Consider the following 25,398-nt stretch of genomic DNA (forward strand, 5'->3'; position numbering starts at 1 on the left):
GCAGTAAATTTTTCCACTTTAATGTCTTCAAAACGAGTAAGAAAAATATTGTTTTTAAGTTTTTCAATTTTTTTTCTTTTATCATTTTCTAATTGTCCCCTTGTTTCATGGCTTTTTTCCCCCCAATGCTCTTCCAAAAAATATGAATAATTCTTCAAGATCAGTTTGACTTTTTTTTTGCCTTTCCTTTAACTTCACTCTTTTAACTAAGCCATTCTTGTTTTAGATGAGAGATTCATTGTCAAGAGGGGATATAGCTGGAGTATGCTTCAAAATATTTACTTCATGCTGCATCCACTCATTTTATTATATTACATTCCAGGGTCTCCAGTACCTACCAGTGGCGGCGCGGAGAGCAAAAGTAGACGTCGGCGATGCCATTTTCCGAGGCTCTTTTAATTATAAAATATTCTCAGACAAATAATTGAATTCATGGAATTATTTTTGTACTAACTATTGGCACTCAGGGTTCCCAATTCACTTAACTGCTAGGACAAAAACCTTTTTGTGACTAGTAGCGCAATCAAAAAGAAGTTTTTTTGGTGGGAGGGCAGCACATTGAAAGGGAAAAAATGACTTGGTAGAAAGGGTGGTCCGGGGGTTCTCCCCCGTAAAAATTTTGAAATTTGTAGTTTAAAATCATCATTTTAGGCTTTCTTTGCTGATGTTAGGGGAAAAAAGGTACAGGGGGTCTCAAAGGTGGTATGGGGGACCCTTGCCCGAATATTTTCTAAATTCAAGCCTTAAAAATGCAATTGTAAGGCCATATTTTGTAACATTAGGTCCGGTAAATTTTGTAATTCAAGCTAAAAAAACGCAATTTCAATCTATTTTCAATGTTTAGTATTTGGGGGCTTTAAGCTGGAAATATCGCCAAATTTAAGGTCTGGAAACGAAATTTCAGTTGCACCATAATGCTTTCGGTGTCTGTGTGGGGGGGGGGGGGAGTTCGGAGGTGCAGCATTTTGAATATTTTCTTACTTTTAGACCAACTTAGGAAACAAGAGAAAAAAGAGGGGGGGGGGGAGAGAGATAGAGTTAGCTGATCAATAAGCTGTTGCCATTGAATATTTTTAATTCAGACACCGACAGAATTGGGCCAAATATTTGCTAAGGCTGGCTATGTGCAGTCTCCCCTGCACGCACTATTTTGATTACTTTTGTGTCTGTTGTATTTATTATGAGCTTCAATCTAAAACATGGAAATATCTTAAAACTTCTGAGAATTTTATGAGGCCCTATCTGCGCGAGGCAGTTGCCACTGCCTAGCGCCGCCACTGGTACCTACCACTACACATGGTCAGGGCCGTTTGGCGGGGGGGGGGGGGGGGGGGAGACATGAGAGGGCGCCTTGTAGTAAATTTTAACTACATACCTATTTTGCTTTTAATGTTATTCCTTTTAAGTTTCTATAAGATGTTAACACAGTAGATATATTAGTAATAAATTAATTTCTTGTCTTGACCTTGATAAGGGCTAAGTTTAGTTCCAAGTTGCCCTATGTTAGTCTATCGGTATCTATAGGCATGAAGTAGAAAACTTCATGTTCTCCTTATTTTAATCGGTTATTGTGGTTTTAGATTTTAGACAAACATTTCTTTTACTATTTCATAACTGAACTAGAAGTAAAAACATAAAATTTTAATCTCAAAGTGGCAATTTCAGATTCAAAAACAACTTCCACTTGGGAAAATATTAGGCAACAAAACCATTGGCTGATACATGTTATTAGTTTGAGCAAATTAGCTGGTCAGCACGAGTAGCTTTTACAGAAGGTTTGATGGATAATCAAGTCAGCTGACTGCCAATGCTAGTTCTTTTCCTATTAGTAGCCTATGTGTTATTGAACTAATTAGTCATCTTTTTTTCTTAATATATGAAAATTCAAGAGTAAAAGAAACCTTTACCCCAAAATCAGTCCCTCCACAACTCTGCAGCCCTGGTCACGAGTCCCAACGCCTTATGGATCAGGCCACCGCAGATCCTGCATCTAATCCAGGGGTCCGCTGACTGCGGCATTGAAATTCTTAGGGGGGGAGGGGATGTTTTAAGAGGTATTTTTGATTTTTTTTGCAGGGGAGGGTCTTTACAATATTGGGGGGTGTGGGTGCCCTTGCTCTAGGTGGGCACCCCTGTGTAATTAACTAAAACCTAAATCATGTCCAAGATTTAATTTTTGCCGTGATTTATATGAGAATACAAGTCATAAAAATCATTAAGGAATGAAAGGATACAAATGGTTTTCATATTTTTTTCAATCAATATTTAGAGCAAATTAGTGCACCTATCAATATAATTGAAATGTGCTACTCACATTTCTAATCATACTATAGTGAGGTAAGAACAAAGTGAAGCCATAGTAAATGAGATATTCCTATACATGCATGGTATAAATGAGTTAACTATGTTATAAGAAAGTCGACTGCATACATGTGATACATTAATTTGCCACTTGGCTGAATATTTTTTATGTAAAAAACATTTTTAAAAAGTATATGAATAAACAGAAAATGCCTATTTTTCAAATACATTTTTAAAGATATTTTAAAAGAAATAAGGTTTTATATTGGTAACATAACAGGTCTCTGTTATATTGTTATAATTGTGATTATATAATGTGATAAAACTCAACACATCAAGACCAATAAATATTTTTGATGCTATGTCTCTTTTGCAATTACTTTTTTTTTAATATTTAGCTTGAATGCTATTGTGTTCAAAACATAAGACATGGACAAATAATAATGAAACTTGTTAATGTGCAAATGGTATTTTATTAAACTGAAGGCAAAAATTAATATTTTTACTTAAGGGGGGGGGGGGGGGGTCAACATTCGGAAAAAAACCAAAAAGGAAAAAAAATTTTAAGAAAAATTCATCACTATTTTAGGAAATCAACATTTTAAGAAGAATGAAAATGAAATGTATAAGAAATGTTTATGAGCAGAATGTGCTCTTTTTTCTAGCTTATGTAAAGAGTTTGCTCACATGATCATATTTGTTAATTTTTGCTTTGGTAATCAATTGTAATATTTTTTTTTTTTTAACTCTTATAACAGTCATTTTAAAAAAAACTCTAGATTCCATGCCTGTTTCAGAGGATATTGTAGCTCAAATTCAAGAAAATGAAAGTGAAGACTGTAACAACAAATGTGAAGAAATTATGCTCAATTTACCATTTACAGCCAGCATTCTCAATGGATTTTAATGTGCAAAAAATCAAAACTATGAGCTTGTGACAAAATGAATACATGTAGTGAAGTTTATTGAATGAAATGAAAACTTTAAACAATACAACTTTAAGCATGGAATGATTTTATTCAACATGAAACACCAATTAACACAAAAACAAATTAGCAAAAAATTGATCTACACAGTAGATCACATGGAGAAAGATTAGGATTACTGAATTGCAAGAATTTCAATTTCAAAGAGGAGATCAGCATTGGGAGTGATACCCCAAGCAGGAAAGCCTTGACTTCCATACCCTTTGTCAGATCTGATGAGAATCTTTGCAATTTCTCCTAACTGCATTGTGAGGCAACCTTCATCCCAACCTATAAGTTTGTAGTTTAAAAACAAAAAGAGAATAGATTCATCAATTATACAGAACCACAGAAAAATTCAAAGAAAAAACATTTGAATAGTAACAGCAGGGGTCTGTCCAGGATTTTTTAGAGTCAGTTTTATGTGAAAAATCAAATAATTTCGCAAAAAATAAATAATTTTTTTTTTGTTAAAACGAAATTTTAGAATTTAGAGATGGCAGAAACTGCATCATTTCAACCTAAAGTTGAGTGTTTCCCTCTTCTACTGAGAATATTATTCTGGGGTGTTTTACAAACCTCTCGCACATTTTGATTCTACTAAAGAAAAAAATATTTAATATATTTTTTTTTTCAATTCTTGAAAGAGACCTTTGTTTTTGGAATGACTCACAGACTGATCATTCAATTTGCTTTTAATAATTTTTTGTAAATACCTGCTGTCTTTTTATGTTTATATATGAGGCAGTGAGAAGCAAAGAAATATAAATGATAAAATTGAAAATAACCAGTACATATGTTAGGTGAATCTCTCCGCTTTGATGCAAGAGATTATACTAGTAGCCCTGGTAGGTGTTGCTACACAACATGTTTTAGAAAAAAAAATTTAATGAAAGATTATCTAGGACCGTATCTTTAAACATGTTTTGCTCAAAACTTAAAAATGTCCACTTACATCCTTTTGCTTCTTACTGCCTCATATGAAGCTCTAGGTGTACATACTAAGCAATAAATACAAAATTGATATACAATTTGAAAATTTTAAAAATTGCTCAGAATTAACTTTCTTACTCCCACCTTTTGAGAACAAAGTAAATTTTTTTTTTTTATGTATTCAAAATTAAATTTAAAACTTTTACAAAAACATGATTGAACACCTAAAAGGAAGTGAAAAAAAAATGGTAACCTGCTTTATCAAATTAAAAATCTAATTTTAAAAAAAATCCCCATTTTTGAGTTTTAAAATTGGGACGATTTGAATAAGAAATTCAGGCAGCAGAAAAAGCCATTGAATGATTGCTTAATTATACAGGGTTTATACTTAACTTATAAGGAGTTTTGCAAGAGTTTTTTACTTTTTAAGGATAAGTTTAATGCAAAGATGTATTTTTTAAAATGTATTTAAGAAAAAATATGTAACATACTAAATTTATAACAAAGCAAAAATATGCAATTACTGCTTCTTAGACTTGAGCTGTCACGGAATCAAATTCAAATATGACGGGGTGGGGGGGGACGTTGAAATATGTTTTATTTTGAAAATTAATAAAAAATAGGTGATATTGATTGAAAATTAGTATTTTCACTAACAATTTCCTAACCAAAAAAAAAAACTTAAACTTCAAACACAACAAACAATTTTCGGCAAAGTTTGTGTTTGATTTTGGCATAAAAACATAAGGTTACTCATACAAGATTGAAATACAGAAAATTCCATTTAAACATTAAGGATGCTTTTGTAGACCATTTCAAAACTTCTGCGTGATTCTACACTGATAAACAGAGAAAACTGACTAATTTTAAGAATTTTTCTTCTAAAAAGTATGAAAGTATTAATTCTAGGAAATAGTGGTACTACTGTTTAGTCATTAAGTTGCTCTTTCATCTGTTATGTTTATTCATGTTTTGTAATAAAGGCACAAATGTGATGTTACCCCCCCCCCCTCCCCCCATTTGGTGACATCCAATTTTTTACACAAAATTGAAATATTTTTCTTGCCAATGAGGCGATAACTTTTTAAGCATGGTATCCCTGGCTAAACTGACCTGTGTTTGGCAACACGAAGGCATTCTTAGATCTGTTCAAACTTGGTTACTTGTTAGAGGTTCATGTTGGATAGCTTTGTGTTTTTTCGTGCAATATACCTTATAGAAAAGCTTATTTTGTGTTTGTTTAGATTCAGTAGTTGTGTTTTGATGAATAAATATTAGAAAATGCCAGTTTCTTTAAACTTGACCGTTAATTAAGAGTAAAACCAGTGGCGTAGCCACGCTTTCATCCGCACGGGGCGTTTTCTCAATTTGCCGCCCTTTTGATAGTTAATACATTAAAGAGTCAAAAGTGTTTTACTAAGATTTTAAAAAGGAAGAAAATAATATTTTTCCCCCTTCTTATTTTTCTTGCAAAAGAAAAAAAAGGAATTCAGAGCCCCACCCAAAAATTTCAAAAGCCAAGCAATTTTTGGTAACACTTTTGAAAAAAGGTTTTGAGCTGCCTCCAGATTTTTTTTTTCTTTTTTCAAAATTAAAATCATTTTTATGTTTTCTTTGGCGACGTTACGGGGTTGGGACTTCTCAAGGAAATTTGCTGAAATTGAAATCTTAAGAACAACGTCATGAGAGAGAGTTCAGAAGGGGGGTTTCCCACCCGAAATCCTTTTCGAAACTGTTGCTCAATTTAAGCCTTTCATCACAGGAAAAAGAAGGCTTTGCGGTCTTTCCTCAGAAATTTCTAATTTAGAGCCAACTGAGATGACGTTTGGCGATTCGTGCACATGTACAAACCCTAACTTAGAATTTTTCTGAAATTTAAGTTTCAAAAACCCAACTTCAAGGTATTTTTGGAGACATTGTTTACAATGGGGATTTTGAACTTTATGTCCTTTATACACATATTTGACTATCTTTAATCACATTACAGGAAGGGTCAGGGCTTGATCGCCCTCAGGAATTTGTTGGTATTGAAATTTTAAAAACTCAATATTAGGCTAAAAGATGAGAGGCAAAGGGATGGGGTGGGCGTCATCCCTTGGAAATGTTTCAAGATTCAAGGCCTTAAACTGAACTTTTGGGCTGTTAGGTGACGTTAAGGGATAGGAAGGTTCGGTTGCTGTGACACCGCCCCCAGTCTGTAGCTTCAGATGAAGGAAGGGAAAAAACAAGCAATATAGTGCTGAGATACCCACATGAGCAACACATGTTTTGTGAAATACACCGCCAGCTCAGTCATTTCCAGCCGAGGACTGCAGTTTCGTGCTTATTAGCACTCATCAGCCCGGCATAGGAAAGTGACTGAGCTGGCGATGGAGAACCTCTTAAGGAAGCCAAGAGTGTGAAACAAACTGGTAGCTAATATAGAATTAGCAGACCAGACGAGTGACCGAAGCAATGGTTCGGTTCAACTCGAAGATAGAACGCGAGGCAAGGTATATTCAGTAAATTACACCATTAGCCAGGGCTAAAGCAGAAATACGTGAAATACACCGCCAGTTCAGTCATTTCCAGCCGAGGACTGCAGTTTCGTGCTTATTAGCAATCATCAGCCCGGCATAGGAAAGTGACTGAGCTGGAGATGGAGAACCTCTTAGGGAAGCCAAGAGTGCGAAACAAACTGGTAGCAAATATAGAATTAGCAGACCAGACGAGTGACCGAAGCAATGGTTCGGTTCAACTCGAAGATTGAACGTGAGGTAAGGTATATTCAGTAAATTACACCATTAGCCAGGGCTAAAGCAGAAATACGTGAAATACACCGCCAGCTCAGTCATTTCCAGCCGAGGACTGCAGTTTCGTGCTTATTAGCACTCATCAGCCCGGCATAGGAAAGTGACTGAGCTGGAGATGGAGAACCTCTTAAGGAAGCCAAGAGTGCGAAACAAACTGGTTGCTACCAGTTTGTTTCGGTGTGTCTCGGTAAGGTGCATTGTTTCATATGTTGTGTTTCAGACTGAGTGTGAGGATTCATACAACAAAAACGTAAGCTTTTATTTTAGAATTTAAAAAACAAAAACTCACTTCCGAAATTCTTTATTTTTTTTTACAAAATCTTAAGGGTTTCTTTTAGTTTTTAACTTTATATTTACTGCATGTAAATTTATTTTACAAAAAAGTAGTTATTTTATTCTAAAAGTTAATTCTATCGATGCCAAGAACTATTAAAGCATATTCTGTAAATGTGCTTCCTTTAGACACCGAATTTCTGAAAATATGTTGACTACGATTTCATAAAAATATGAAGGTGTTTTTTTTTAATGTAAAATATAGTTGATATTTTTAGTAGGTATTTTGAAAGCATTTTTGGATAGCAAATAAATCTATGGTATTTTTGTATTGCTTATGTTTGGGATGTTCTGTCGAGACATTTTTACTTTTCATACATCAAAATTTGAATAACTAAGCGTTTTTTTGGCTGAAATAGTTATATTTTGGGGATGTTTTCTGCTTTAAACATCGCATGTTGAATTGCTTTGCTCTTTTTCAGTAGAGTATGAGAATTGTTTTTGTTTTACGAAATGTATGTTGGAAAATAGCTTTTATTTCTGTTGGCACATATTTCTTTAGTGAGCTGTGATAATAATTTGTTAATTTAAGCATTTTAAATACCTACTAGTAATTTTTCTTTGTGTACAAAAACTTTCTAGTTTCTGGTATTTTTGAAGAAAATATTCGCGATGTTTTTTGCTGTGGTTTTAAGTTGTTTTTATACATATTGTCTTCTGAAGTGCTTTGATCATGTTTTTTTATCTGAATTTTTCCTGTTGGCGCTAAAAAAGTGTCACTAAGAACAATTTATGACATATGTTTTCATACATCGTTTTCTTGGCGCCAACAGGAAAAAGTCGCCAAGGTTGGGGTATATGACACTAGTTCCGTAATAAATATCTACAAAATTTTAAAAATTAGAAAAAAAAATTTAGATTTTATAAAAGTTATTTTTTTTAATTGAAAAAATTAAATTTTGCCAAATACAGATCTTATGTCTGGAATAAAACACTTAAAAATCTTGAAACAAAAATAATTTTCGGCCAGCAATTCCGTACTTAACTTTCTGACATTCTATACTCGCGAAATTTGTTAAACCCTTAGCAATGTAATGATTTTAATAAAAATACAAATGAACTTAATTTTTTTGCCTCTTCACAAGGCATCATAAGCATCATAAATGCAAAAAATCTTATGCCCATGGCAGATACAAAGAGATTGCGATTTTCAAAATGAAAGCGTTAAAAGTATAAAGAATGACACATGAAAGAATTTATTTAAATAAAATATTTTAGAATTGCATTTTAGAGCCTTGCAATAAAAGTATTACTAATAACAATCAAAGTAATTGAAGCAAAAATTTAATTAAACCAGAAATTTAGATTTTAACCTTTCAACTCTCATAATAGATACAGAATTTGGTTTGGAAATTGTAACTTCGATTTGTATAGGAATAAAAAAAAAAAATCATTTATTTGCCCTTTAAAAACGCATAATAAGCATCAAAAATTAGAAAAATTTGATTTTCATATTGGATGCAGAGATTGCTTCAATGGAAATGAAAGCAACAAAATCCTAAAAACAGCAAGTAAAAGAATTTATTGAAGCAAAAAAAAATTCAGAATGGTACTTTACAGGGTTCATACACTTTTGGTTAAAAAAAGTTCCCTGACTTTTCCAGGTTTTCCAGGTTGTTTTTTTAGAAAATTCCAGGTTACTCGCTTCATTAAAAATTTAAGTTTAAATAGTAATATTTTCAAAATAATTAAAATTGTTTAAAGTAGCAATGCAGAAGAACTGAAACTTCTCCCCTTAGATTAAAAAAAAAAAAAACCTTAAAATTTTGACAGAGAAAACAAAGGAAAAAAATCTAAGTTTTTTTTAAACATTTTGTTCAAAATTGTTTTAATTTGTTTACTATTTGTTGAAAACAGAGTACTTTCAACTTATTTTAGGGTTTTTTTGATGTCACGCGTAATATTATAGCGTTTTGCTGTAGTCCTGCAGCAACCTTTTAGCATCCGCTTTTGGTTTACAATACTTTTTATTTTCTTATAAGTAGGTTACACAAAACATATTGAGCAAAACGCAAAGCTAAATTTTAGTATAAATATGGTTAACTTGTTGCATCAATTGGCATACCATGTAATGCATAGTAACAAAAATCAACATCCGCCGATCATAGGCCAATGCCAATAATCTTTTTTTTTTTTTTCACATATTAAAGGACGCTTACATTAAAATTTCAAATTTTCTTTTCCAGAAAGTATTAGTTAATTTTCAAAAATTCACAACTTTTTGCACATTTTAATGTTATTTTCAATGTTACTCATTGATATAAACATCCAATTCTGTTTCTGGAAGTTTAAGTCTATTTCCATTGTGCAAACGATCAAATATTGCGACAAAGTGAAAAATTTAAAATAATATGTAGATTTTTGGATTTGTAGTATAAAAGTAGTAATAAATAATTAATAATCCTTAAAAGGATACAATAAAAGCAAAATAGTCAGTATTTAGCACATAAGAGTCTAAATCAATTAAAACAAAAAAATGTTATAAAGATTAAATTTTGCATTTTTCCAGAAAATAATTACAAATTATCCGGAAAAAAAAGGCACAATTTGTGTTGTTTTCAATAGTTTGCATTGCAATTAACATCCAATGCCGTTTTCGGGAACTTAGGCACTTAAAAAGTCTTGTGTACTTCCATCTTGGGAATGACCAAATATGGCGGCTATGCCCAAAAATAAGAAATAACTTTTTTAATTTGTCGCATGAAGACAATTAAACAATAATTAATCTTCATGAAACTACAATTCATTGAAAAGTTTTTATCACATTTGCGTCCGAGGCAGTGAGGATAAGATTAAGTTTTAAGAACAAAATTTTTTATTTCTCAAGAAAATTATTTTAAATAACAATAGAAAAACAATTTGTAGACCATTTTTTGTTATTTTCATCAGTTTTCAATTAAAGAAAACATCCAATTCTGCTTTGTTTTTAGAAACTTGGCATTTTAGGATCGTATCTACATCCATCTTGTGAATGACCAAAGATGGCGACTGCGTTTCACACGTAGCTGAAATGATTTTCCGATCAAAAAAAAAAAAAACTATTTTCCCCGATCGATCTTCCCATCTACAGGTTGTGCTTCCGAAGCAGTAAATTGTCTTCTCTCCTTTTGAGTTTGTACATAATTGCTGTTCACCTGATTTTTTTTCCCTTGGGAACTACTGAGAGCCAAAAATGGCGGCTGCTGAAGATTTTTTGGGTCGCCACTTTTTTCATTGCTTTAAAATTGTTACAATTTTTTTTAAATACATCGATAAAAATGAAGATTAGATCTCATAAAACCAAATTCCCTGGGAAAAAATTGGGAAAAGAAAAATTTTGGGGACACATTTGGAAAATTCCCTGACATTTTTGACTATGTCATTTTCCATGATAATTCCAAGTTTTCCCGGAGCGTACGAACCCTGAACCGAATAGAATGTTGTGGCAACCCATCTAAAACTTTAGGCAGTAGAAAGAAATGCGTTCCCCTCACTGACTCCATGCAAGAAAATCTTCGATCTTTTGGCGCATTTTTCGTTGTGAAAAAAAAAAAAAAAAAAACGTTCATTTCTCGATCGCAGTTTTTAAGTGCCAGCGTCGGTTTAGATAAAAATTTACAATTTTTTTCGTGAAATCACAATAAAAACGAAGACTAGATCTCATGGTAGTTAATTCCTTGGGAAAAAAATGGAAAAAAAATTTTTGGAGGACAAAATTTGAAAACTCCCTGACTTTTCCCTGACATTTTTGACAGTGTCATTTTCCCTGACAATTCCCGGTTTTCCCGGAGCGTACGAACCCTGCTTTAACAAGTCTAGATGTTATATTGTTATTAATTATCGAAATAATGGTCAGAAATTTGGAAAAAAATTCGGATGTGAGAAAGAAAATAGTCTAAAGAAAAAAATCGGATATCCTGCATTAACAGACGAAAAAATAGCGGAATTCCGGTAACATTCGCCCATTCCTTTCTGATTCAAGGAACCCCGTAAAATTTGAATGAGCCCCGACTGTTGATCCTTCTATTCTGCTTTTGAATTTATGATTTGTCTTATCTGTGTATGGTAATAAAACTATTTCAACGGTGTAGTTATTCAGTAGTACTTAATAACATTCTAAACTACTTGGCTTATACATTTTTCTTTTTAGTTTTTTTGGGTTTTATGCAGTCGGGTTTTTTGCTTTTATTTAATAATTTTTTATTTGACACTTTTTAGTTAATTTTCATTGACTTAGTTATTATGATTATGATACGGTACATTTCGCAATCTTGTCATTTCATTGAGAGAGTTTGTATCGCGAGGTCTTTTAAGTAACTTGCGGGTCTTAACTACTGATAATTATCGTCAGTCAAATCTTTCTCGCATAACTAAAAAAGCCTGTCGAGAAAGTACATGTTGCGAAACTCAGTCCCTTGAATCAAGGCAAAAACAAATGCAACCAGTTAGAGATGATAATCGAAGTAGTAGACTTTCTTTTGGTGCTTATTGCATGGGTTTATTTTGATGAGGACTACAATCTGAGTGTCTTGCCTTCGTTATGCATAATACAGGGTTCATACTCTATTTGGATGAAAAAATTCCATGACTTTTCCAAGACTTTTACTTGAAAAGCATTGCATATTAAATAAAATGCAGTGTTTAAAACGGTTTAAGCTGATAATTAAAAATATATTTTGAAAAGATGCTCAATTTTTTTTTATAAAAATAGTATATTAAATTATCAACAGAGAAATATCATAGGAAATCTAAAACAAATACTTTACTTCCAGGAACCAGTTACCATTAGAACTCTAAGAAATTATTAAAACCATTCTTAAAGACATACCTAATCATAATGCAACTAAAAAATTTAAAATGGAAATAATTTTGAACAGAAGTTTCAAGCAGTATAATTGTTGCTGCAAGAATAATAAGTGATAGTTAAAGTATAGAAGTAACGTAGTTTTACTTAAGTAAATCATTAATAGACATATTTATGTGTAACAAATTGAAATATTTTTCAACAACCAGTCATATTGAGCTATTCTCTAATCAAGAACTTAGGTTTTAATGAATGAATACAGCGTTTTGACTTAAAAAAATAAAAATATACATTTAATATACACAACTCAATTTCAAATGATTTCATTAGTTGTCGAAAAAAAATCTCAGATTACTTTAGTAATGAACAACATTGAAATGCAAAAACAATTATTAATTTCAAAATATATATGTATATGGTTTTAAGTCTGGAAAAAAAAAACCCTTCGTGTAATCTGAAATGACAGCAAATAATAACATAGCAAAAAAAAAAAACATTTTCAGTCAAAATCTAATTTTAGCTATTAAATTAAAAACCTTTTAAGATTTTATCAGCATTATTAAAAAATAAAGATTTTATCTTGAAATTGTGATAACAGTATGTTTAATACTTCAAGACAATGAGTAAAGGCAAGGGAGCAAAGTCAATAATAACGGCTTCCTCTTTGCCTGTAGGGTTGTTTATTTTACACAGCATGGAATGCGTAGAAGGAAAATTCAAGCTGGCTAAAATTAACTTTACAGGCACAGAAGCAATCTTAGGAAGCTCATCCTAAGATTGAATACTTTGACCTTGAGGAAAAAAGATGCACAAATATGGGGCAGTGTATAATCGTACCTCATTAATTTTACTTTTATAAAACAAATAATTGGTAAAAAACTCCTAGGGAATAAAAATACTTCATTTTGCAATTTTTCCTGAATTTTTGCTATTTTTTCCATATTCCCTGATTTTTCCCTGAGTGATCAAGTTTCCTGACATTTCCCTGATCTATCGCCACCCTGAGTTTGTAAGGAGCGTACAAACCCTGTTATATCACAATAAATGATCAAAAAATTCTAAAATTTATTTTAGTTCAAAAGAATGAAAATATATGACAAAATAAATAAATAGAAACTTTGAAAGCAAACTAATTTGAAAACTGCATGTGATAAGACTAAATTCAAATGGGGAACTTCTTCCTTCAAAGTAAATTTAATAGGTCAGATCTTATGTTGTCTTAGAAAGCTTTTTAACAGTGAAATTTAACAACGATATTACCTCGAATGACTTTGCCCAATCCAACTTGAAATGTAAATGGCTGTTGACCAGGATCTTTGGTACTGAAAAATAAATAAGTAAATGACTTCACAGGGAGATATTTGAAAATACATATTTTTCATGCAAACATTAAGCTTAGAAGAGAGCAGGCGAATTCCGTTGTAATGGACATTACATTCATACACAAAATCAATTATAAAAAGATTATGAGATGCACATAAATGCTTCCAAATAGAAGCAAATTATTTTTTCTTGATAAAACCAAGGCTGAAGATTACTTTGACCAGGTTTCAAAATTCATTTTTGTATTTAAGCTGCAAAAAAAAAAAAAAAATTAACTGTAACGGACGTTACATAAAGTGGAACATCATTTGTGCTATGGCATGAAAAGATTAAAGTCTGAATCTATTATGTAAATTTGTTCAATTTTTTTTAAAATTTATCACAAGATATGCTTTTAATTTATCAGAACCTTGGTATTAAAATTTAGTTATTCTCTTTTATAATAAAAATTTTTTAAATCTCTGTAACGGATGTTACACTGTATGACACGGACATCTATGTCTGTACTGAATGATAAATTAATAGTTGAAAGGTAATACCTTAACTTCTTATAGACCATAAAATGAAATCAAAGTTATAGGCAAACATTTCATACAATAATTGTAAAAAGTTAAACCTATTAATTATAACATTAAAAAAAAATACCTTTGACAAACACTTTTAGCACAATGATATTTTTATGACATTTACTTCACTAAAAAGAATGTTTACATTACATGAATTTAAAAACATATTTGCATTTTATTCATATTAAATGAAAATAACCCTTGAGCTGAAAATAGCCTGACTGGAGCGCTGATTTTACTGAAACCTTTATTTACATTATACCATTCTGCATCAGATTTTTCCTGCTCATCTGAAGTTATTTTCAGACCAGTGTAGAAAAGTTCCCGGACCGTACACTCAATTATTTCTTGGACTTGGCCAGGCTATCTCACCATTAAAAACAACTATTATTAATATAATTCTTAATATTAATGTTCCCGATGTTTGGCAGACAGAAGCAGATTTAGCCAGATAATTTGGGGGAGGGGGGGGGACATTCTCAAATTAGCTCAATTCTCACTGGTGTCCATCCTCCCAAGAGAGTCCCCAAACCAAAATATATACAGTAGAAGACCGTTATAACGCACACCTTGGGACCAGAGCGTTTGTGTTATACAGGTTTTTGCGTTATATAGATCATTTCACAAATTTTGAAACTAATATTCAGAATATATCTATATATTAGCACTTCAGAATGAGTTTTGTCTGCAGTGAGTATTAAAGCACCAATATTACAAATAGTTATTCACGAATAAATATGTTTCACAATTAAAATCCTGCACTTCTGCTAGCTTCATGGTTTGCATAACAGCTGCATTTTCAAGAGCCATCTGGTATTTTCTGTTTACTATGAGTACAAGTTTTAAATTTAAAAGCTTTGAATTAAAGTGGAAAGATGAAAAACTTGCAAAATTTAATTTGCCTAACAATTTTTATTTTTGCAAAGCAAAACAGACGGATTTTTTAAACTTCAAAACCTATTGTTTACTTCTGAAAAGTAGTGCGGTTTATTGAGAATTGCGTTATACAGGTCGGCGTTATGACGGTCTTCAACTGTAATACCCTCCCCCAAAAAAATCAATGGCTCAATCTGCACCATCGATCTACTCCTCATGCATGGCCCGAGTTATATCCGGTCCAAAGTCAATTGTGTTGAATGAGCCTCTAAGTTTGATATCATGAAAAAATGTAAGAACATTTTAAAAATAAAGATAAATTTTTCTGCTTCAAGGGAAAGGAAATAATTCTGCCCTGACTAGGAGTTAAATTTATTTAAAGTAAAGCAATGCGATAAAAATACACTTTTTTTAAAAAGTTTTTGTCATTTTTTAAAATATTTTTTTTCCTCTCCGAAAAAAATTCCAAAGCTCATAAGGTTTGGAGGGAGGGGGACACGGGCCCCCTCTAAATCTGTTGCTGTTGGTCGGCAGTCTTGAGTTTCTCCATCCTTAAAGTGACTGAACAATCTCCTAACCTTCAAACTTGAGTCAATATGATTAGATTCATGGATAGTACTGTTTCACTGCTCTTCAAGCCCTGTCACCAGAGTTTAAGCATTGACAACAAAATCACAAAAAAAAAAAAAATCGTCTAAAATTTGATCAGAATATCAATGTAAAAACATTTCCAGGGAGAGAGAATTTTGAACATGTCCTTTTCCTACCTCAAAGATTGTCCCTACAATTACATTTTTAGAGCTTCAATTCTGAAAATGTGATTGGGGAGAGCTCTCACACCCCCCTTTCCATGGCATCATTGTCTAAAATTTTGTTTTTGTTGTTTCACCATCAAGAAGTGCTTGAGGAAGAGATCACGAATCCGTCTCCTTGACACTACCAAAGATAGCCAACAATCATGATTTAAGACTTCAGTTTAAAAAAAAATTTTGGATAAAAGGCCTTTGAAATTCTCTTTCCGGGGTTGGTTTTTGGACTGTCCAAAACTGGTTTAGGACAGGAGAAGTGGTTTTTTACCGTCCAAAAGTATGTTAAAGTTAAAGGGGTGTAATCTAATCCATTCGTATTCACTGCAATATTCATGATGCATAAATAAAGATATTAATGAGGTTCAACTAATGAGTATTTAATGATATTTTTCTTCAAAATGTTCATTTAAAAACATTTTACTTTTAAAAAATTGCCAATAACTGTTACATAAAAACTTCTTTATTTAACAGTTGGTAGAGTTATGAAAGGAAATTCACAACACTACCAAGACAACTAATTTCAGCTCCATTCATAACGCAAAGGAATGTTATTAAATGTATAATATTTAGGTGCAAAAAAAAGCTGAATTTTTTAAATGGTTTTTGCAAATAAGTTTTACATGATGTTTTAACAAAAATTACTTTTTAAATCTTAGATTAAAGAACAAGAAATTGATGATTAAACACTTATATTATAAAACTTGTGCAATTCTTTTTTTAGCTCATATTTTTAATATAATACATTCTGTAACTACAAAAAATTGTGATTTATTGCATTTAAGTCAATTATTGCACTATATTTTGAACATTTTCTTTTGCACACATGCATAAATGTCAAAAAATTTGGTTTATGCAAAAAAAAAAAAAAACTTCTGCATACAAATTGAAATTTTTAATGAAGAATTTAATTTCTACTTAACTAGATTAAAATCAGCTGCATAAATAAGTTGTATATATATTTATACCTGAATATTCACATAGAATAAATATATTAAATAGTCAAAGAAATTATTTTGACACTTTTTGTTCTGTTTTTGATATTTTCTCGACAAAATATAGTTTCTCAAAAAATAGTTTTGGACATTTTCGGACACAAGGATTTTGAACAGGGTGGTAAAAACCTTGCCAACCCTGCTTTCATTTGCACACATGCATAAACATAGGGAAATTTTGTTACTATTATCAAAAATAAACTTATGCATGCAAATTGAAATTTTTATCAAGAATTCAACTTCTATGCAACTAGATTAAAATCAGCTGCATAAGTAAATTGAATGTTCTCATTGAATAAATGTTCAATATAAAACATTACTTTGATACATTTTATTCTGTTTTTTTGATGTTTCCTCACACAATACTATTTTTTCTAAAAGTATAGTTTTGGACACTTTCGGACAGGACAGTAAAAACCAGGGTTTTTACCGTAGTGTCCAAAAAGTTGCCAACCCTGTCTCTTTCCCTGCCTAATATCATCAAAGATCATCACAAGCTGTGTCTTCAGAATTAAAATTTTGCGAAATTTAGCGAAGGCTTAGAGCCCCTTAACACCATATTTATGAAAGAAAATTAAACCGCTTAATCAAATGGCTAGTACGTCACTATTTATCTTCAAACTGTATTTAAAATTTTAATTTTTGTAATGATCTTTCTGCTTATTTCATAATGTTTGATACAAAAACTGGTAAAAAGAGATGCTATCTTGATATTGCATATTTTCTTACAAAGAAAAAAAAGTACCATTGAGGATCTAAATAACTGCTAGAATAGTTCTTGAGTCCACAAACCAATCAATTGGTGGACAATTTGAATAGAACCAAAACACTAGTAGAAATTCCTTTTTTCCCCCATTCTTTATACTTGAAACACTTTTAATTCAAACTGCTTTAATCATCATTTAAAAAATTAGGCGTACCTAATTTCTCTATACATATTTTGTTTCATTTTATTTTGTCACTTCTCCATATACTGCCCATTTAGCCATTTGCTACCCGAAAATGATTGTCTATCCCCCCCCCCCCCAATTGACATGTGCTTTTTTCAGGACAAACCCTGACTTACATGTTGCCAACCATGGACGTTATGAATTGTTTGATGTGTAGAATACATTTTTACAATTGCATTTAAAAATGTGTAACGGATGTTACATTCAAGTTGAAACTTCCGTTACAAACTTATGTAACGTTTGTTACATGCCTGTTTCTGCATGGTTTTTATTATAAATAATCATATAAATTTTGGGAATTATAGTTTCTTTACTCTTAAAATAAAGAAATTAAATTAAGAACAAAACTTTTTAAAAAATGTTTCACAATGTGAGGAGAATTTATTTACCTTTTGGAACCGGACGTTACATATAATACATGATGTTGTAATTATGCCCCTAATTAGACTAATTTACTTTCAAAACAAGCTCAAACATGGTTTTATTTTACGTTCATAGTTTTTATATTCCACTTAAATTTAGAAGCATAATTTTCATTAGTAATAAGGTACAAAAATAATCATTTTACTTGCCAAAAAACAAAAGTAGACATTTTACCATCTTTTCCTTCGATAAATAAACCTAATACAGTTGACTCTCTGTTTAACGACTATCAAGGGACCACAAAAAATCATCCTTAAGTTAGAAAGAGTCCTTAAATAGAATGCTTTTAATACTATAGTGGACCATATGAGACTGCGAAAATAGTCTTTAAATAGAGAAAGTAATTAAACAGAGAGCCTACTGTATAAGAAAAAAACAACACTAGATTCTTGTTCTAGGAGTTATAAGCTTTCCAATGATATATAACGCTTAGGGATTTGTCCCAATTGATTTTTTGACCTCTTGGTTTCATGTTAGCTGGAATTCACCAGTAGTCATGATTAACTATTCATAAAAAATATTTTAAAAAAAGAAAGAAAATGAGATTATTAATTATATCGAACAGATAAAAAGTCAAATTTTCAAAAAACGTTGCATAAATGTTCCCATTGAAGATTGGATTGTGTGAATGCAATTTTCCTTGCAAATTTGTGAGCAAAAATTATTGGATTTTATTGTTGTTTTGTTCATGGATAGTAGTACTACCCATGGGAGGTCATCACCTTTAGATGTTTCACTTCTTACAAATCTCTATGATAATTAACTTTAACCATCTATACATCAAGCTGAGTAATACATCTTAGTTCACCAGAATCATTTCATCTTTTGTTGTCTTCATTTCTAAACAACATTTTAAAACTATCACATTTAAAAGTAAAAATAAAAAACAAAAGAATAAAGGCAGGCCTCAACCCATTTAATTATTTACTTTTCAAGCTCCATTTCAGTTTACAATACCAGATAAATCAATATTAAAAAAAAAGAAAAGTTCTGTGAGTATGTATAGAAAAAAATAGAAAATACATGGGGATGAGAAAAGGAGTGTGAGTGATTTTGCATCATTTATCAAATGTTTGAATGTGAAATAAAAAATAAATAAATTTTTAAAAAAAAGAAAGAAAATTATTTTCTTTCTCAATCAATATAAGCAATTTGCTTTTATTTTTTATCTTCTGAATACTAAAATAAGTTTCAGCAAGAGAAGAAAAACAGTAAAACTCACTTGAAAATAAAATTGATTGGAATCTAGTGACTATAATGTTGAATCGTTAAGTTTTTAAGAGGTCAAATATACACCCAAGATTAAACCTATAAAAAAAAGTTCAAAAATATTATTTAAAGAGAAACTAGAAGAGTTAATACTGTGCAAGAGAGCAATTTCTTGGTTTTATTTGTGTAAATAAAACATTTATGGTAGAAAAATCAATGAAACAGCAAGGCAAGCATAATGCTTCAAGCAAAAACGCATGCTCTTTTATTCTTAATTCTAATACAATTAGAATAAGGCAATTATGATATTGAAATGAATGAAAGTTTCAATTGAAATCTTGATAAGCAGAAAAACAATCATAAACAGAGAAACTTTTTTTAAATATTTTATTATGAAAAGATATTTGAACAAAAGTTACACAATATCTCTATTTTATACCAACCTTTTTGAAAACTAATATTCCGGATTTTTTATTGTTGAAAAATGATTAGGTGGAATACGTTAAATCTTACGTGAATTTAATACCTCTGTTCACACAGGTATCAGAAATAAAGGTTATGAAAACAAATTTATAATTTTGTATGTATACAAGACAGGCCTAGTATATGCCCGGCACATTTTCTGGAAATGTGCCTTTCTGTTGACCTCTTTGAATCTAAAACAATGTTTTTGAAATAAAACTATAAATTATGTGCAAGAAAAAAAAACTTTCAGAAATGAACATTTTTGTACTTTGTTCCGAAAAATCTTCTTGTAAAAGTTTCTTTTTTTTTCTTCTTTGTTGGAAGAATTCTACTTCAAAAGTTTTTCTTAAATTCTGAAAATAGGTCGGTAATCCAGATCCCCCCCTCTAAATTTTGCAAAAACTTGCTCAAATTTGAGGTTGAAGACGTCAGTTTTGTTAACTCTTCTGGAGACCGTAGACGGTTTATAGGACCGCCAAAGCCCTATACTCATATCCTTACCAATTCGCCTTTTTAAATTTAAAATTCGAAAAACTTTCAAGAGACGTTCTTCCATTCTCTGGAACTCTATTTTACTTTTTTTCTGACATCACTAAAGTACAGTCTAAAATTACTTTCTTAGAACTTGAAAATTTTTTGTGCATACTTTTCCATCAAAGTGATCAATTGCGCTTAACCTCAGAGCAAAACTTACAGCAGCAGACAGGAGTAGACCAGGGGGAAGCGCCGCCTGCCCTGTGACTTTTTTTGCCCCCCCCCCCCCCCGAGCAAATACTTAAGGAAAATAAAATACACCTTTACCATATTCAATTGTGTGAGGTTTTTAAAATTTATTTATTTTTAGCCTCTGAAAAAATGAATGAAACAAAACTATTCTGATTATGTTTTCACAATAACATATCAGTCCCGAAATGTGTATGAAATCGCCTTCAATATAACTGGCTTTAAAATATCATGCACCAAGTATCGTCTCTTTAGTAGTTTTCTTTTCCTGCCAAGGTGAAGCAATAGTAGTAGTTAAATTGCGCCGCCATTATGGTACACGTGCGAGCTCTTCGCTGTCTGGAAATGAAATGCAGCGGGAAATAACCGGTTTGGAGAAACGACATCCGTGTAGTGGAAAAACAGTGAATAGACACGATAACGTACTTATCGTTGCATTATTTGCCGGCCGATTTAGTTGTGGTTTCGTTAAGTGAGAAAGCGCCCTTAGACTTTATGAACACACCCTTTGAAGAGTATCTTTTATTTAATAGAACGGTTAGTGCTCACCTCTTCCTGAAAAACCTTCACAAAATATTCAATTCAGAAAGAAGGGACCCTTCACAATATTTATCATTAAAAAACCAGACCCTAAAAAAAATTATTCGTTCGTAAAAAACATTTAGAATCTCTAAAATTGTCACATGACCATATGTTTTAAAAGGTTTCTTAATGGATCATGATCAATAAAAGGCACAAATCCAGAGTGGACAAATGACCAAAAATAGCAAAAGCATTTATTTTCGTGAGACCTTAATGTTCGCAATTTTCCAGAGCCCGTTGTATCCACAAAAATTTAAGCCTCAAGAAATATATTTTTTAGGCAGTGGTTGCGGCACCGACCGCCGGAAATGCAATGAAGTACCGACCTCCTTCTGCGCATGCGCAGAGTAGAAATTACTGCCTTGGGGTCGGGATTGTTTTATGAACCCGACCAAGGGGGCGTTACGATGGGCGGGATCTAATTTCAACAACCGACCAATGATATTCTATGCGGTCGGACGAATTATGTATGGCAGACCACACAAATTAAGATACTTTCCCAATGACCATGCTGAGCGGTCGGACGAAATATGTATGGCCGACCACACAAATTAAGATTCTTTCTCAATGAGTCGAAGCGGTCGGACGAATTATGTATGGCAGACCACCACAAATTAAGATACTTTCCCAATGACCATGCTGAGCGGTCGGACGAAATATGTATGGCCGACCACACAAATTAAGATTCTTTCCCAATGACATTCTAAGCAGTCGGACGAGCAATATATGGCCGACTACGCAAATTAAGATATATACGCCGAGTGAAATGATAGTTCTGGAATTAATATAGATATTAAAACGCCATACACGATCTGTAATTATGCTTTAATCATAATTCAATTATTCGATGCGATACATTGACCATCTCCGACCCATGTCCTCGAGTGCCGCTGCTTTGGGTCGGACATGATTCAAATAGACCTTATGAAATTCTATGGAGGTCGGACGTATAATATGAGACTTAATATGAATTTCCAGTGAAATACTATATTTAGCGATAATTTAATAAGAATTAAGGTAGATTTACGGCGACTAACCAATGTGTGTCACCGCCGGTCGTATAATACGGCAGGAATTCTTTTCCGAACTCTGACTCATGCCCTCGAGCGCGAAATTCTAGGGAGGAAATCCGTAGAGCCAGACTTAGATAAAATGAAAAGCTTTCTGCGAACACAAATCCTAACTGGAAAATTTTCTGCAACTAATTATTTTGCCTAACTCACCATGGAATAAAAAATTAAATTTATATTCAAATATGAAAGAGACAAAAAAAAAGTGCTTTGAATCATTTAATTTTTTTTTACAATAACATATAGTTTGCTTATTTTTCACCAACTGAAGAAAACTGCCAAAACCATTATTATTATTTTTTTTTTACACATGTGCTTTAAAAGGCTTTTGGAGAAAGGCTTTAACAGAAATAAACTCTGGGATTTTCTTAAAAATTCCCTTAAAAAATAATTTTTTTTCTTTTCTTTTTTTTTAAAGTCAACGTTAGCAGTTTGAAAAAAAATTCTGCAGAGCCAAAAATTTTCTGCGAACGCTGTTCGCGCGTTCGTCTATATTATGCAAGACTGCGTAGAGCTATTCATTTTGAACTCTTTTAAACAGTTTTCGAATATTCAATGTACGATTTGAAACTCGCACCGCGTTCCATAATGCTAGCCATTTTTACACGAACCAAGCACGCACGCAAATGGTCGGAAGTAGTTGGAACTAGTGCCGTCGCTAGCTGGAACCGCCGCGCCACGCGAAGCGAAGGAGGCGTGTCAATCCGTTAAAAGTGCCAGATTTGCGCATGCGCAAGTTTCTAGGTCGGATGCCGAATCCAGCTCCGACGGTCGGTGCCGCAACCACTGCGTATTTTTTAAGCAGATTTTTCAATTTTTTTTTTCCGATCATATAAAATTTGCAAAATATTTTGTTAGTGAAGTCAACAATATCTTCACTTCTGTGAAATTTTAGCCTTTACAGTGTCTAAAATTGCGATTAGGGAGCTTTTTTTTTTATTCGAAAAACTGGTTCCTGGTCCTCACTTACAGAAATTACACTGAGCTGTTAGAAAACCAAAAGCTTTATCTCTCCTTGATCAATGCTTTCAGCCAACAGTTTCTATCCGAGTTAAGAAAGCAGCTGATCAGGTCAGTCATTAAAGGGGATGAATTGCTCTTTCTCGGCTTTGGAAAATTAAGTAAGTGGGAGAAATTTTTTTTTTTTTTGGTGAAATTTGTTGAGTTGAGTATATGCCCTTAAAATTTGACATGATGGACCTCCAGCTAATCTATGGATATTTTCAAGTCTGCTAGAAACATGATTGAATTAGCATAAAAAATTTATTATCCTTCACTATTTGATTGTTAATCTACAAGTCAGAACTTATTTTAAAAAACATCACGATACATTTTTTACTGGTAGGTATTTGGGCTTTTGCGATGTAGGAATTTCTACACCTTGGTGCATTGCCAAACTTAACATCGCGATGTAGCGATGCATCACTATGTAAGGATTTTTTTTTTTTTACTGAACTTGCTTAAGTTTTACAAATATATTACAAGGTATAAAAATTGTATATCATGCCAGATAGGAATCAGATTTCAGCATCAGAAAGAAATTCGCTATATTATAAAGCAGTGCTAAAGTGCAACTTAGTGAAACAGATGGAAGACAAGTTTTGAGATCACAATGAGCCTGTTTTTTTCAATGCAAAAAGATGTAAGTAAATGAATGCAAAGTCATGCTTTTCATTCAAAAGCTCATTCTTGCATTAAAAAAAGGTTCCTTGAAATCAGTAACTCGAGAGGAGGTCGCACCGGATAAAACTCAAGAGTTTTTATAGTTTATAAAAAAAATTTAAATACTTCAATTTTGAAAACTTCTACTGATTTCGCTTAAATTATATTTAATCTAACAAATTAAAAAAAAATAGAGTGCCCAATATTGCAGGGAAGGGGGAGGTTACATATATTATCTTGAACAAACTTTACATAAAATGGATTCAGTTTACATTTGTCTTCCAAACTTTTGTTATGCCAAAACATGAGAACCGAGTTGTTTCTAAAAATTATACGAATTCCATATTTACATAAAACATTTACAAAGTTTTTTCGGAGGAGAGGGGTAACAATACAAGTTACTGACCGGACCCGTGTGACATCTGTGCTAGGAACTCTACTTGTAACACCAAAATAGTACATGTTGCATTTTATGTTGCTATTTTGCTCTTTACCTCTTGCTTTTTTCTGGCAAGTGACTATATGATAAACTTACTAGTTCATCAACACATCTTTCGTCTGTAACCAAGAACACATGTGCAATTCTTACATGGTTTGGGGAGAAATGAAGGTGTAACTCTTGGCACCTACATTGTTAAACCAGATTGGATTGATCAACTGCCAATTAACATTAGTGTGAAAAAATTAAGAGATCAAAACGGCAGCAACCCTGGACCGGTGTCAGTGCGTGGGAGCAGTATCGATGCATCGGTTTAGAGAAAAATTCTAAATGGTTTAACGACGTAGGATGCACACTGGTTTTTGCCGATGGATTGCCCAATCCTAGTAGGTTAGACGGAATTTCATGGTGGATATGAAGAAAAAATCTTATTTCTTCATTGTGGATTTAGTTCGATTTATGAATCCTGAATGCCTGTGGTTTCACGTTCTTTGCATTTAGATTTGGTGACTCCATTGCAGCTACGCTTAACTGAACAGGAAGTTGCTCTAAGAACTAATAAGCAAAAATTAAAAAAAAACTACAGCAATATGCTTAATTTAACAAGAAATATACAATATATGAAACTCGAGCATTTTATTACCTCCAAAATTTCCTCAAAGGATTGGCTAGGCATCCAGTGCAATGAACAGTAATCGTCTGACCACGTTGAGGAATTATTCCATTCCCAGGGCGAACTAATTCCTTCGTAACACCGTCACTAACTTGATACACATAGGCCATCTTCTTTCAGGAATGATAATAATCTACTAAAATAAATTTTATATCAAATTATACAACCACGATGCGGCTTTGTGTGAGAAAACTTAAAATTGTTTTAAGAGAATGATTGATTGATTGATTGATTGTCATTCCCGCCCGGCTACCGGTGATGCCACCGTATTTTTAACTTTACAAGAACAGAAACGGCAGTGCATGGCTCCACTAGATGGCGCTACATGCGGCCATGGACAGCGAAATGGTACTGAAAGTACCAAACCAGGGAGGTGAAGGGTCTTTCATAGCCTCCTTGAACTAGAGTCCGTACGTTTTCGTATAGGGATTCTACCTTGAACCAAATAAGCAATCTGGCGAGGGCGAGAGAAACCATTGAGAAGGAATATCCTTCTCAATGGAGATAACCCGTCGTTCGGTGTTTTAAA

General features: G+C 32.4%; 2 protein-coding genes across 2 annotated transcripts in view; one reads left to right on the forward strand and one right to left on the reverse strand.

Annotated features, from left to right (window-relative positions):
* LOC129224572 (galactokinase-like) overlaps positions 1-2,649 on the forward strand; it is a gene marked incomplete in the record, with an annotated part of 29,705 nt that extends 27,056 nt beyond the window's left edge. The window contains 1 exon segment of the mRNA XM_054859057.1: positions 1-2,649.
* Positions 2,650-3,298: 649 nt separating this feature from the next.
* On the reverse strand, positions 3,299-25,102 carry LOC129224582 (uncharacterized). The gene is made up of 3 exons (XM_054859068.1): positions 24,840-25,102; positions 13,368-13,429; positions 3,299-3,557 (listed from the first exon to the last, which is right to left on the reverse strand). The coding sequence occupies exons 1-3, from the start codon at positions 24,977-24,979 to the stop codon at positions 3,403-3,405; spliced, it is 357 nt and encodes a 118-aa protein (XP_054715043.1). The 5' UTR covers positions 24,980-25,102; the 3' UTR covers positions 3,299-3,402.
* Positions 25,103-25,398: the final 296 nt, after the last annotated feature.

The sequence above is a fragment of the Uloborus diversus genome, chromosome 1 (assembly GCF_026930045.1).
Source record: "Uloborus diversus isolate 005 chromosome 1, Udiv.v.3.1, whole genome shotgun sequence".
NCBI classification, from domain to species: Eukaryota; Metazoa; Arthropoda; class Arachnida; order Araneae; family Uloboridae; genus Uloborus; species Uloborus diversus.